Here is a 13,737-nt window from a genome sequence, read left to right as displayed (position 1 = left end):
AGAAGGTACATTCAGACTAGGGGATATCTATATGACTATATAGATACATAGGACACATGAAGTATTAAAATGATTGTTTTTAATAGAACTGAAGTGTTATGGGTTCCATAAGAAAAATTACTTTTCAATACTATTTATTTTTATCTTTCACTGACATGTTTCCTTAAAAGGAAATGCCTAAGCAGATCTTTACTCCATATATGAATTACTGTAAAAAAAAATATTGTGATGCATCCAAGAATGTCTTCTAGTTTTCTGTTTACATTAGAATGGTCAAACCCATTCAGAAAAGCTCAGCAGTGACAGCAGTGGCTGTCACATTATTATTAAGAATAATACTTATTAAGAATAATACTTAATACTAAAATGTGACACTAATTAAACTTTAAGAGAAATAACACTTGAATAATGAAGTCAGTCTGTGACCACTTTACTACATCATCTTTTGCAAACTGGTTTTCAATAAGACCAGGAAAAGCAAGACTTGGGTTCTTTTTGAAGCAAACAAACAATAGTAGAGAGGGAATAGGACAGAGGAAATATGAACAGATTTGGCATTTATTTATGTCTTAAAAAGATAGAGAAAGATGCATACTTGATATAGATATACATAATGTCTGGTAAGTGCATTCTGAAAAATCTTTTGTTATAGAGAATAATGTACTGATGCTCAAGATTTGTTCATGTTATACGCAAACCACTTTTAACTGTGATTCTATTGTAAAAATAGAATATAATATATAGTCTTTTAATATAAATATGGTTAAAATGTCCATATTTCTTACCCACAATAATAATTTCTACTGCAAATACAGTCTGCCTATGTGCGAAAAATGATATTTCTTTAAGTTACCAACTCCACACATTCCTCTGTGGAATAAAACAGTCCACTTTTATATTATTTCTTTTTTAAGGGCCATCATATGTTTTTTCCAAGTGAAGTACTTCTCTCCAGATATAAAAAACTTAGGTAAAAAGGATGTGTATCTACAGTGAAAATAAATAGACCTTTATAGTTGCAAGTCAATAGTGCATGTGGGAGCCTGAAAGTACCTTTGTGAAGTGTGTTAAATCTAGTTTAGGCCACACAGCATGACTCTTCTCTGCTAAAAATAAGCTGGGAAACATCACCTTTCCTATATGATTTAACAGTACCTCTTCAGCATAATAAAAACATTCTGCTTTTCAAACTCTAGATTTTAAATTATAAGCCAGATATTGTCTAATGATGGAATCTGAAGTGGCCATTATTGTATGAACTTTTCTTCTTTTCTTTTTTTTTCCAAAATATATTTCTGAATATGGAAATAATTATGGAATTCGATAAAAGATACACAACCTACTTCTCATACTTCATAGGTAAAACTGCATATCTGTGAGTTCTTACTTTTCTATTGCACATTATGTTGCATACACTTTAATTTAGTTTCAAGACTGCAGTTTTCCCTTTTCTATTAGAAGCAAGAGTATGAGATGTGCCCAAGAGAGCTGCAGGTTATAGTCTTCAAAGTGTTGCAATTGCTATGTGATTTAGTTTTTAAGAATATCTTTATATATTTCAGAAAATTGAAATGTCAACTAAAACACCTTTAAATCCTAGACTAAATTAGGTCTAAAACTACATGCTATTTGGGCTTCAATGCAGCTGCTGTTTAAAATCTACCTTTCACATCATGTCATAATTTGTCATTACAGTTTTAGAGCAATTATTCTATTCAGAATTAGTATGAGAAAAGAAAAGAAATCCTGTAAATTTCTTAAGTGGCTGGTAAAGAATTTTAATGAAAGAAAATCTCCATAAAATACATGCTGAAAGATTATTATTTTTTACAAAATGCTTACTTGATTAAAGAAAATTTCTTATTTTGTTGTCCTTTGACATAAAACTCCACCAGCAGTCAAAACACTTAAAATGTTGCGCTTCTGGAAATGACATCTAAATAGTGAATACGTCCATGTTAGTGAACTGTTTATCCAGAAGAGATGGAAAAACTTGATCTCCAAGGATAATTAAACCCATTAGAAGATGAAAAAAAAATGAATGGTGTTATTGTGAAATGCAGGAATTTTGCTTTCTTGAGAAGTCAATACACAGAGAAGTATAAGATTAGATATTGCATTTGATGGTTATTATGAAATTGAATTGACTTGCTATTATATGACTAACATGTGAACCATATCTGCTGTAATGTAGTGTGTTGTACTGTAACTCTGTGATAATTAAAAATGACAGAGAAGCAAATGAGTCTGTCCGGGAGACACCATTGGAATCCATTGGATTCCATTTACTACTTCAGTGGTTGTGGAATGGGGCCTTAAATTTTTTCACTTGTGAAGAATTCTGTTTTGTTTTTAGAATATAGAGCAGAAATATTGAGAATAGATTCTGTTCTGAAAATAATGTAGTGCCTGAGAAAGACATGTCTTTGAGGGGTTAAATTAATCATGGCATGCCATTGAATCAAAAAAACAGGAGAATTTGGATTGACGTTAATAATGAGCTTCAAGATGGAATTGCTAATGCCTATGCTCATTAAAAAATAGAGATTAAAGTATGCCAATTAATGCTCATGCATGAGATCAAAAACACCATAGTCCAAACAAATGGCAGTGGAAATTGCAATAAAAGATGTTTTGTTCTTGCTTAGAACTTGTTTCATGTACTTGTGAAACAATAGATAATTTATTCTCCCTGCTTTTTCAGTATTCAAGATAAGACCTACCTATTTCCTTGAAGACTTGTCTCATTCTCACACAGCCTCAGATGGTGTTCTGAGGCAAATTAAAACATCTGCAATGAAATTCCCACATGTCTGTAGCATTAAATTTCATCATGGATTAATGTATGTGTGTTGAACTTTGCCAGCAGAACAAGCTTTTGGTAGAATTTTCTACTCTTGAAGGAAGTATGCACATTACAGAATGGTTAAGGTTGGAAGGGACCTCTAGATTTCATCTATTCCAACCTTCATGCTCAAGCAGGGATACCTAGAAGACATGGCACAGGGTCACATCTAGGAGGGTTTTAAAGATCTCCAGAGAAGATCTGGGCAGCCTGTTCCAGGGCTCTGTCTCCCTCATAGAAAAGAAGTTCTTCCTCACAGGGAGATGGAACTTCCTGTGTTTCAACTTGTACCCATTACCCCTTGTCCTGTCAACTGGCCACCACCAAGAAGAGTTTGGCCCCCTCCTCCCTACATTCTCCCCTCAGGTACTTATACACATTGATCAGATTCCCTCTTAACCTTCTCTTTTCCAGGCTACACAGGCTCAGCTCACTAAGTCTTTCCTCATCCAGATGCTCCAGTCCCTTAATCATCTTTGTCGCTCTACGCCGAACCTTTTCTAGAAGGGTTGTCTTCCTATGTATCTTATAAAGCATAGAAGGAAAAATGAGATTCTGGGCATTTTTAGACATCTAAAAGGTAGGCATTTTGCCCTATCTGCGTGTTTATCACGTCTCTGGGCTAATAGAGAGTGGGATGTTTTCTTCCATATCTCTCTGAAATAGGGAGCTAGCAATAAATTTAGGTGTTCATTATTTGCTGAAGGAGCTGGATTAACTGTCCTAGATGAGCTCCCAAGCTTCTCAATATCTAGAACAAAGTAAACAGGATTCAGCTTACAGATGAAACCCCCTACATGTCTACAACTAAGCAAGGCAGCCAGGGACCTTCACATCTTCAGTGAAGAGTCTACAGAATTGCTCAGCACATTGTGATGTAAGCAGTGGTTTAAACATATTCATTTGGTCATCTGTGGAGTTATTTAAAGTCTTGTGAAGGACAAGGGGACAAGCATTTGCCAAGGATTAAAAATATCACCTAGAATTATTCTATTACATATTTCCTGATCTGCCATTGTTGAGGATTATTATCTGCATTGTGGTAATGCTTATGGACTTCAACATTACACAAGAACTGTACTGGATTAGTCATTAATATGTGACCAAATGATCTAATTATATATTGATAAGAACACAGGACTAAACAGGCGCGATGAGTTGTTATTCCTATTATCTAGGAAAGGAGTTAAGTTGCATACTTAACTGCCTATAACTGAGTGAGGATACACTGGGCCAATTACTGCAATTGCACTATCTGTATTAAAATAGGATAACTTGGGCTTGATTTTGCTTGGGCTAAGGTAGATAAACACACTTTTTTTTTTCAGTTTTCTTGGCTAATCTGTGTCAGGCAAACACTTCTGTTATTGCTTCTTTATAAACTATGCTTCCTATAATGATAGACAGATAATACACAGAATACCCAGAAAATAAAGACCTTAGCCTCACACTGATACTATTTTAAGCAAGACAGACTGTAGCAGAACATACTTGAAGGGTGAAATTTGAAATAAGTATCATGCTTTTTTATACTATTCTTTCCAAAGACATAAAAAATAAGACTGGTCTAAGGGCTGAGGCAAATGCCCAAGGTGTCTAGAAGTAGAAAACAAAATTAAGTGTAGATCAGAACATACTTTCAGACAGCAAAGTCCATCTAAAAGTCTTGAAAGCATCTGAGAGTAGACTTCATTTTTCCAGGGTCACAATTTTTTTCCTTTTGAATAGAGTGTGATGTCAACAAAAGACAACCAAACTAGAAGCTTTTGTCTTTTCTACCTCTAATGGGGCCTATGTCTTTCTTAATTGTCTTTTCTTGTTTGTTTTCATTTTTTCAAGGAAACATTATAACAGTTTTCCAACATACCATGGATGTCTGGGTCAAATGCACAGCAATTTCGGTGCTGCTTACTCTGGTCGGTGGCCGATTGCTGAAGCAGGCGAAGGCCCCTCTGCTTCTCCACAAGCCGTTCATCGTGGTCTGGAACGCACCCACTGAGCAGTGCAGGCTGCGGTATAAAGTGGACCTGGATCTCAGTATTTTTGACATTGCATCGAACACCAACGAGACTTTGAGTGGATCGAATGTGACAATCTTTTATCACACTCACCTGGGATACTATCCCTATTACTCGGATAATGGAGATCCTGTGAACGGAGGTGTGCCACAAAATGAAAGTCTTATCAAACACCTTAACAAAGCAAAGTCCGATATTGACTATTCCATACCCATGAAGAAATTCCAAGGACTCGGAGTCATTGACTGGGAAAACTGGAGACCCCAGTGGGATAGGAACTGGGGCAATAAAACTATTTATAGGAACAAATCTCTTGAGATGGTCAGGCAACGGCACCCTCACTGGTCAGAGGACAAAATTAGGAAAGTGGCTAAAGAGGAATTTGAAAATGCTGGCAAGAGCTTTATGAACAACACTATCCTTCTGGCTGAGCATATGAGACCAAACGGTTTGTGGGGTTACTATCTTTACCCAGACTGCTACAATTACGATTACAAAGAACAACCGGAAACATACACAGGAAAATGCCCAGACATTGAATCTTCCCGTAATGATCTTCTGCTTTGGCTGTGGAAGGAAAGTACTGCTCTCTACCCATCTATATATCTGGATTATATATTGAAGTCAAGTCCAAATGCATTAAAATTTGTTCACTATCGAGTTAAAGAGGCAATACGTATTGCCTCAATTGCTAGAAAAGACTATGTTTTGCCTGTTTTTGTTTACTCCAGGCCATTTTATGCCTACACTTTTCGTGTTTTAACAGAGGTAAGCAGAGAGACCTCTTTATAAATCTACAGGTTAGAGAAAACCTCACAGAAAAGATGCATTCTAAAAGTTTTCTTTATATAAGAGCATTTATTTATAATACATATTTCCTATGTATATGTCCTAGACTGTCTCTTTAAAAAAAGTACAACAGTACACTATTCACAGATTCACAGATTCACAGAATATTTAAGGTTGGAAGGGACCTCTACAGATCATCTAGTCCAAACTTTCCTGCTCAAGCAGGCACACCTACAGCATGTGGCACAGGGTGGCATCCAGGCGGGTTTTGAAGACCTCCAGAGAAGGAGACTCCACAACCTCCCTGGGCAGCCTGTTCCACTGCTCTGTCACCCTAACAGTAAAGAAGTTGCTCCTCACCTGGAGACGGAACTTCTTGTGTTTCAGCTTGTGGCCATTACCCCTCATCCTATCGCTGGCCACCAGTGAGAACAGCCTCAATAGTTAATTCTGAATAGTTAATTCAATAGTTAGAACTATGCCTCAATAGTTAATTCTGCAGTCTTTTAATGTATTTCTGTATTTGAATTATATTTGTATTTGTATATTTTTAATGAGTATAGTGCAAAGGAATTGTTTCCTTCAGTAATGCAATCCCATATTTCAATCTTTATAACAGCTTGTGGAATGAAGCTGACAAATTTTTGTGAAGTTTGCAATTAATTAGTATAATGGAAAGATCATCTTCCATGAGAAAAAAAAAAGATCCTCCAGGCTTTTTGTTTCCTTCTCCAAAGGGAAATTCATTGAGTATAGAAATAATCAAATAAAGTTGTCTGGCCTGAAGCACCTAACTCCTGCATGGTGAGCATTGGCCAGAGGTACAACACGATCAAATACTTTCATGATCCAACATTTAGTGCTAATACCTTGGAATCATTTAAATCAGGAAAACAAATTTTTGAGTGATAGAACATTCTCTCAACTGCTGATAGAGTACAATACATAGAGTGGCCACATTATTGGTGGTCAAGCTACACTTAGACAGATCCTAGACTAAATAGAAAAGGGGGAAAGAGGTAAAGAAAGAAGGTCCAGATTCAGTTCGTCAGGCCACTAACTGCTTCAGCATGGAAATGGGAGTAGGAATGTTGTGATGCATCCCTGACAAAGTGCAGAGAGTTGCAAATTGCTTCGTGAAATCAAATAGAATCAAAAAAATCCCTCATTATTAGAAACTAGGAAATCTTTGAAGCTGTTTTTTGAGTGAAATATGAGAAAGGAAGGGAAACTCCAGGTCCCAACTGCCTCAGAAACCAAGTAGGTTACAAGTAGCCAGATCCCAGTGAAAGAAAGGGGAGCCACTGGTGTGAGAGGAGGAACGATTTCACCCAAGGTGTGCTTGTTTAAGAACTCAAAAGTTTAAGAACTTGGAGTTTAAGAACTCAGTGGAAGGCCAAGAAATAAATGATAGCCTAAAATAGTATGTTCTTCATCATGTAAGTCAGTCCCTTGATTAGTATAAAAAACCCATGAAAGTTATGAAAATTGTTACCAGTTGTGCAAAAGTTCAAAATCTGGGGTGACTGTTACTGTTTTACCTTAAGCAATTTTCTGAAAAGTACTGTGGCCGTTCAAAATGATATTCTTCATTTCAATTTTCAGAATTTCAATTTAGGTTTTTCAATTGTTTATAGCCATTAACTTTTGGATGCCTTAAAGATCATTTTACAGCTCACTAGAAGGGGAAACCCATGCACAGTCATAAAATCATCTTTGGGTTATGCACCAATATGTATTTTCTAATAAGGCATAGTACCCAGTTCTGCAGACAGTCATGGAGACAGAGCTTGCCATGTCTCCAGAGTATACATTCAGTCTGTGAGAACAGCCTGGGGACTGACAGAAACTTGTAGGGTGCACTTGAGTATACTTTAAATAGCAATGAGCAGGAAATTGATGTTCCTGTTTTCTTTCACAGCCATGAAGCCATGAAGTTATTTTAAGAATGCTTTTGTGCAGTCAGATTAGTAGACTGGACTGGAGTTTCCTATTTGAACCATGAAATGCCCCCAAGTGAAGCTAGCAAACCTACAAATGAGATATGGAAATCTCTGAGCTCTGGAAATTATTTGCATTAATGAGACATTAAAGGTACCAGTGTAGTGGCATGCAAGCTAAATAATCATAGAAAAACTGGGATATTAGGTTAATAGCCATTTGAGCTCTGACATAGGCTGGGGCAGGAGAACTGCTCTCCTGCTCCCTTGAGTCGTATGAAACCTTTATGTATATGACATGAAACATGCAGAAGATATCACAGAGGAAAAAAATAAATTGAAACAGTTTTTGTGGGTCAGAATCACTGAGAGACACAAGTCTCTCTAGCACATCTGCAGAAAGACAAAAGGCATAGGCCCAAAACTCCTGTGATGGTTATGTCTGCTCTACCTTCTATCCCAACTGCACTTGGAAATCGGGGAAATTGTTCACAAGGTATCTGAAAAATCCTTCCAAACCACTTATAAATAGTGACTTGGGGTCCCAACTGCTATGACAGATTTCTTTATCTTAAAAATGTCTGCAAGCACTTTACTGTCTGTAAATGTTTATAAAATATCTCCCTTAACATCTCATCAATAACAATATGGGAAGGGTAAATTGCAACCAAACCAGATCTCCACTGGCATTCCTGTGTAAACGAAAAACATGTCTGAAACTAATGATGGTTCAGATGTGAAGGAAAGACTACAGAAATATACATATTTTTTCCTTTTCTGCAGCATGTGACTTGGAGTGACTGTTCTGTTTCCTTTCATGCCCATAAGCTGGAACAGCTTAGCTCACCTCCTATATTTTTTAGTGCACAGTGCAGTTACTTGGCTGATTGAAATATGAAGAAGCACGGGTCAGAAATGGAGCCTCCTTCTCTATGTCAAATCACCAGCTAGGATATAGTCCAGAATAATCCTGAGGCTTATTGGTTGTTGTACATTGCCTCAAAAAGCTGAAACAAGAAAAATACTTTGAAATGTTTATCCCTCCTGGAAATGCCAAGCGCCTCGGTGACAGCTGACCTATAAATGTTTCTTTTCGGTGCATGAATGTAACAGGCATCCCAGAGGTTCTGACATGAAGAACGAATTAGCATTTCCCATCCAGAAAAATGCCAATATAGCCATATAAAAAATGATGTCTACTTCTATTTTTTTTTTTTTATAAATACTTATTTCATGCATATGACTCCACAGCATTTAGAACCAGAGGCCAAGAATACCTGCTTAACAGTCCATCTGCTTGTCTGCTTGCATGTACATGGAAGAGCCAGGCTGGTGCTCACTCCATGAGTGCCAAAACATGAGGAGGACTCTAGGTTCAACCCTAAAAGCAGGATGATTGCAAAAATGACATATGTGTCTAAGACGTCTCTTGGAGCTTAACTGGGGCTTCAGGGAGGATCCTCCCTGTCTCTGCTTCCAAATTGCATCACTCAGCAGCTATGGGAGGTACCTACATCCTTTTTATCCTTTTTTTTTTCTCTCTTTTTCTTTCTTTTTTTTTTTTTTTTTTTTTAATTTCTCTTCTCACTAGTGGTTATTCAGGTGTGCTGATGTACAGACAGAATACAAGATGACACTCCCCTTATACCTTTCCCCTGTTTGACCTATGTTGGGCATCAGAAAAAGATAAGGGAATTCTTAGACTAAAAAGAATGAGAAAACAAGAGAGTAAGTGAATGAGATGGTATAACTTCATGGTTATAGGGTGTTCAGAGAAGGTTTTTTGAGTCAATCATTTGGTAAAAGACGTAACTATGCACAGAAATGACAGTAAAAAATCTGATTTCCTTCCTGCAGACAAGTTTCTTAATTCCTAGGCTGAATTAATCATAAACTTTAAAGTTAGGTTCACACTTGCTTCTCTTGCTCTCCTTCAAATCTTTCAATATATGATGCAGAATGAAATGGCATCTGAAAGAAGACACTCCTCTAAGGGCCGCCTGTGTCTTCATGGTGAAGATAGCCCCCACATAAGGGGGGATGACTACATCTTATATATAGGTAAAGAGAGAAAAATTCAACCAATGTCTTTCTAGTTCTTCCTCTTGATGAAGATTTTCACCACTAGACCTTCATATTAATGAATAAAAGAAGTGGAAACGAAAAGAGGAGGGAAAATGTTTAAATGAAATTCCATTTTGCTTGGAAGGGAGTTACTGTTTTCTATAGCATCCAATACCTGGGCATTCTTTGAACATCCCTAGGGAAATGTGTCTTCCAAGAAAAGTTTTTGGTCCTGATGATAGTATGAGAAAAATGCTGAGTTTCTCAGCATTGACAAGGTAATGATTCTAGGTGTGCACAAAAATAGAAGCATAGATGGTTAGGAGACTTCAGCTTTGGAAATACCACTCTGCCTATGGAATTTATACATATGAACTATTAGAGTGACATTTTGGAAAATGAGGGCATAGAGCTTGGATTTTGCAAGATAATAGAATCACAGAACAGCTGAGGTTGGAAGTGACCTCTTGAGATCATTTCCAACTCCATGTTCAAGAAGGATCAAATTCTTGAACTCGGGTTGCCCAAGACAATGTCTATAATATATCCAAGGATAGAGACTCCGCAACCTCTCTGGGTAAACTGTTTAGACAATCTCATAGTGAAAAACTGTTTTCTTGTGTTCAAGTGGAATTTTATCTGTTCCTTTGTCTCTTGCTAAGCCCATTTTCTTTTATACTGACTTTTGGTCAAGAACTTTAACTGTCAAAGCATATTACTTACACAATCTTTACTTTTTTTTTTTTTTTTTTNCCCCCCCCCACATCCTAACTCAGTCCACAATACCAATCAATGAGCTCTTTTGTTAATTCGTTAATGAGTTCTGTGCTGGTACACATCTAGAATCACAGTCCAGTCTTTGTACATGGATAATCTTTATAAAGTGCTTTGCAGATGAGAAAAGTCTGGAAATAATCTTTACCAAGAGGTCAAGTTGTATTTCGCATTCTCTTAACATTCTGTATTTTGATCTTTAATTCATACATTTTTTTTTTCTTTTTCCTATCAAATTAAATCCCATGGGGAAAAAAGATCACCACTGCTCACATGAAAGTAACACCTGCAGCAAGCTGTACTATCCTTTTATAAGGACACTGAGCTATATACTTTCATATAGCACTGAACTATATTCTTTTAAGAGTAATGACATTCTTTCAAAGGCTGCTTGGATGATCATCAGCATCATGAACTTTAGGTGAAACCAATTACAGTTTTAACACTCTAGACTCTACACTAAGAATCAATAGACAAGTTCTACTTTGTACATCTTTTGTGGGTTTTCTACACTATTTTGTCTGACTTTAGTTAAAAGTCAAAATCACTGCCCACTATGATTTCTCTGTAATTTTCTTCAACCTTCCAGCACAATGTCCCTATTTTCTAATATATTTATGCATTCTTTTACATCTCTTCAATCATAAATATATTGCGGCTGAGAATTCTTACTATGTATCTGTAAATCAACAGGCACACTGAAATAAACTATTATAATTAATATTAGTAGCAATAGTATTATTATTATTTACTATATATTAGTAATAATATTATGGCTATATTAACTCTGTTTTCTGTTATCAGCTATTAATCTGAATTTCTCTGACCACCATACTCTGGTAGTTTGCTTGGTCTTTTTGATTGTTTTCTCCTGAGAAGGGTTAGTGAAATTGTTTATCGAAGAGCATCATTGAATTTTAAAGGAAATTCGCAGGTCCTTTATCCAGTTAAGAGAAATTACAGAATATGTCATTACAAAAATGATCAGGAACTACTTATTAAGTATTTTTTGTAAGGATGGTTTGGTTTAGATACAAGTAATCATGCCTTAAAATACGGGGATGGACTCAAAAATCCTTCCTCCATGTTTTTTAAGGTTGAATTACATTTCTTCTGACATAGTATTCACAGTCTCACCATTCCATTATGACTCCTCCATTTTATCTGAAAAGATCCCTTGTGAGTAAGCTATAATGCTTTTATTAGTTGTCCTGCTCATGAATGAAGACCTTGCAAGTCTCACTGCAGAAGAACCCGGAGAGTGAATTTGGTATGAGACTATAAATACCACAGGGACCATTGTTTCCTATAAAGAAAAAAATATCAGTCCTTGGATGCCTGGATCCTAAAGCTTTTTTATTTTTATATCTGTGGTTTTCTAATACCTACTTCTGGCCTCCTTTTTCAGATTGATCTGGTGCATACTATCGGTGAGAGTGCTGCCTTGGGAGCAGCTGGAGTTGTGCTTTGGGGGAGTATACAATATGCTAGCTCAAAGGTAAGTGATGTTGCTTTGTTATTATTTAAGAATAGCCTCAGCAGCTATTAATCACCACTACACAATTCTGTGCTAGGCCCAGAAGTCTCGTTCTTGCACTGCAGAAAGAATGGAGCTTAATGAGTTGGAGAGTACTCTACCTGGTCATTAGTGGCAACAGTCCTGAAAAGACAGATGGAGAAGAAAGTCATTGCAGGATAAGGCCTGTTTTCTCTTCCTCCTCTCCTCAGGTGTTCATAAATAAACCATCTGTGAGGGATGGGGCAAAGTGTCCAGTACTGCTGGAATTGCTGCTGACATTAAGCATGACTTTAGATCAGGGAATGTGTGCTTAGCGTAGCGTAGGATGCATAACAGGCTGGCTCCTCATCTGCCCTCATGGGTAGAGCATCCTTCCTGAACCTGGCAGGGCTTTGGTGCTCGCTCTGCTTTTGACAGTCTGTCTCCTCCTGCTGACACATTTGGCAAAACACCACCTACTCAGCACAGGAAGGGGAGAACCTGAACTAGAGACACTGCTGGAGGAGTTCAGAGCTTTGTAGCTGCAACAGTTCCTATGTCACTGTCTGAAAAGGTGCAGCTGCTAATAAATGGAAAGCGTTACACTGTTCAGGATAAAAACTGTCATTCAGTATGTGCTGTAAAGCCTATTCGTGGCGCACAGCTCCTTTTCAAGAGCTACCAGAAATCTCTGTTTAAAAAACTAATTAGTCTTAGTTCAATATGCAAATTCTCTATTTACTAGGACACCCTTCCTTCCCTCAAATCACTCTGAAACACTGTGTATTGCACCCAGAGAATACAATAAAAGTTAATATTTGGCTAATGTTACACATAGAAATAACCTCACTTAAACCAATGTATTACTCCAGTAAATATATATAAATATAACAAGATTTAGCTCAACATCTTAGCCTCAAAGAGTTTTACAGTAGCATTTTATGAAATGTATGGATTTTGGTCATAATGTTAGCTACTGAGTAATTTATCACAGTCTTTTATTTTCTACAGGAATCCTGCTCAACAGTGAAGCAATACATTGATGGCCCCTTGGGGCACTATGTCATTAATGTGACATCTGCAGCCAAACTCTGTAGCAAAGTCCTGTGCAAGAAGAACGGAAGATGTATCCGCAAAAACAGCGACTCCTCTGCATACCTCCATCTGCCACCCCAAAATTTTAAGATTCAAGTCCGTCACTCGGAGAAGGGCCCACGATTTCAAGTGACTGGAAAACTGAGCCTGAAAGATATAGAAGCCATGAGGCAGCGATTCATGTGTCAGTGCTACCAAGGCTGGACGGGAATATTTTGTGAACTGCCTGACCGAAGGTTAATGGAGCACTGGGTTCATTTTGTGTTCAGTAGATCAAGGAAACAGAAGCTTCATATCTTCCTCTTAGGAGTCACGCAGCTTCTTCTCCTTTTGCTGCACACTCCTTTTTTCCTAAAGTAGTACAAAGAAATCAGAAATGGTACCACTAAGACTTTTGTTCTTTGGAAAGTGTATATTACAAAGGGAAATAGTATTACCAATTAAATGATTTTATGCAGTTTTGTTCATGGTTCCAGTCCTTCTGGAATTGCTCCAGATATTAAGTGCATTTTTTAAAGCATTTCTGCTATTTTTGGAAGGGCTGCTTTACAGCTTGAACAATTTTTCCTCATGCCTTAAATAAATAAAGCTGCTGTTGCCACAGTGGAAGTTTTATCTGAGTAAAAATGTTGCAAAAAAAGCTCTAAAAAGAAGATTCTTTTATATAAAAACTTTCTCTCTTTTTTTTTTTTTTTTTTTTTTTAAAAAAAATAA

The 13,737-nt window shown here is 36.9% G+C and overlaps 1 protein-coding gene across 1 annotated transcript; it reads left to right on the top strand.

The window, feature by feature from the left end:
* Positions 1 to 4,713: 4,713 nt before the first annotated feature.
* On the top strand, positions 4,714 to 13,383 carry LOC112957919 (hyaluronidase-4-like). Its single transcript, XM_026051692.1, has 3 exons — positions 4,714 to 5,631; positions 11,839 to 11,928; positions 12,940 to 13,383. The coding sequence occupies exons 1-3, from the start codon at positions 4,714 to 4,716 to the stop codon at positions 13,381 to 13,383; spliced, it is 1,452 nt and encodes a 483-aa protein (XP_025907477.1).
* Positions 13,384 to 13,737: the final 354 nt, after the last annotated feature.

The sequence above is a fragment of the Nothoprocta perdicaria genome, unplaced genomic scaffold, assembly GCF_003342845.1.
Source record: "Nothoprocta perdicaria isolate Ctin4 unplaced genomic scaffold, notPer1 scaffold_79, whole genome shotgun sequence".
Classification (NCBI taxonomy): domain Eukaryota; kingdom Metazoa; phylum Chordata; class Aves; order Tinamiformes; family Tinamidae; genus Nothoprocta; species Nothoprocta perdicaria.
The sequence above is the reverse complement of the archived record's forward strand: the minus strand, read 5'-3'. Positions and strand labels throughout refer to the sequence as shown.

Excerpts from the sequence above, each read along its gene's own strand:
- LOC112957919 (XM_026051692.1), top strand. The coding sequence starts at position 4,714 with ATGGATGTCTGGGTCAAATGCACAGCAATTTCGGTGCTGCTTACTCTG. Across the intron at positions 5,632-11,838 it reads CTTTTCGTGTTTTAACAGAG|ATTGATCTGGTGCATACTAT; the intron begins GTAAGCAGAGAG and ends CTCCTTTTTCAG. Across the intron at positions 11,929-12,939 it reads TACAATATGCTAGCTCAAAG|GAATCCTGCTCAACAGTGAA; the intron begins GTAAGTGATGTT and ends TATTTTCTACAG.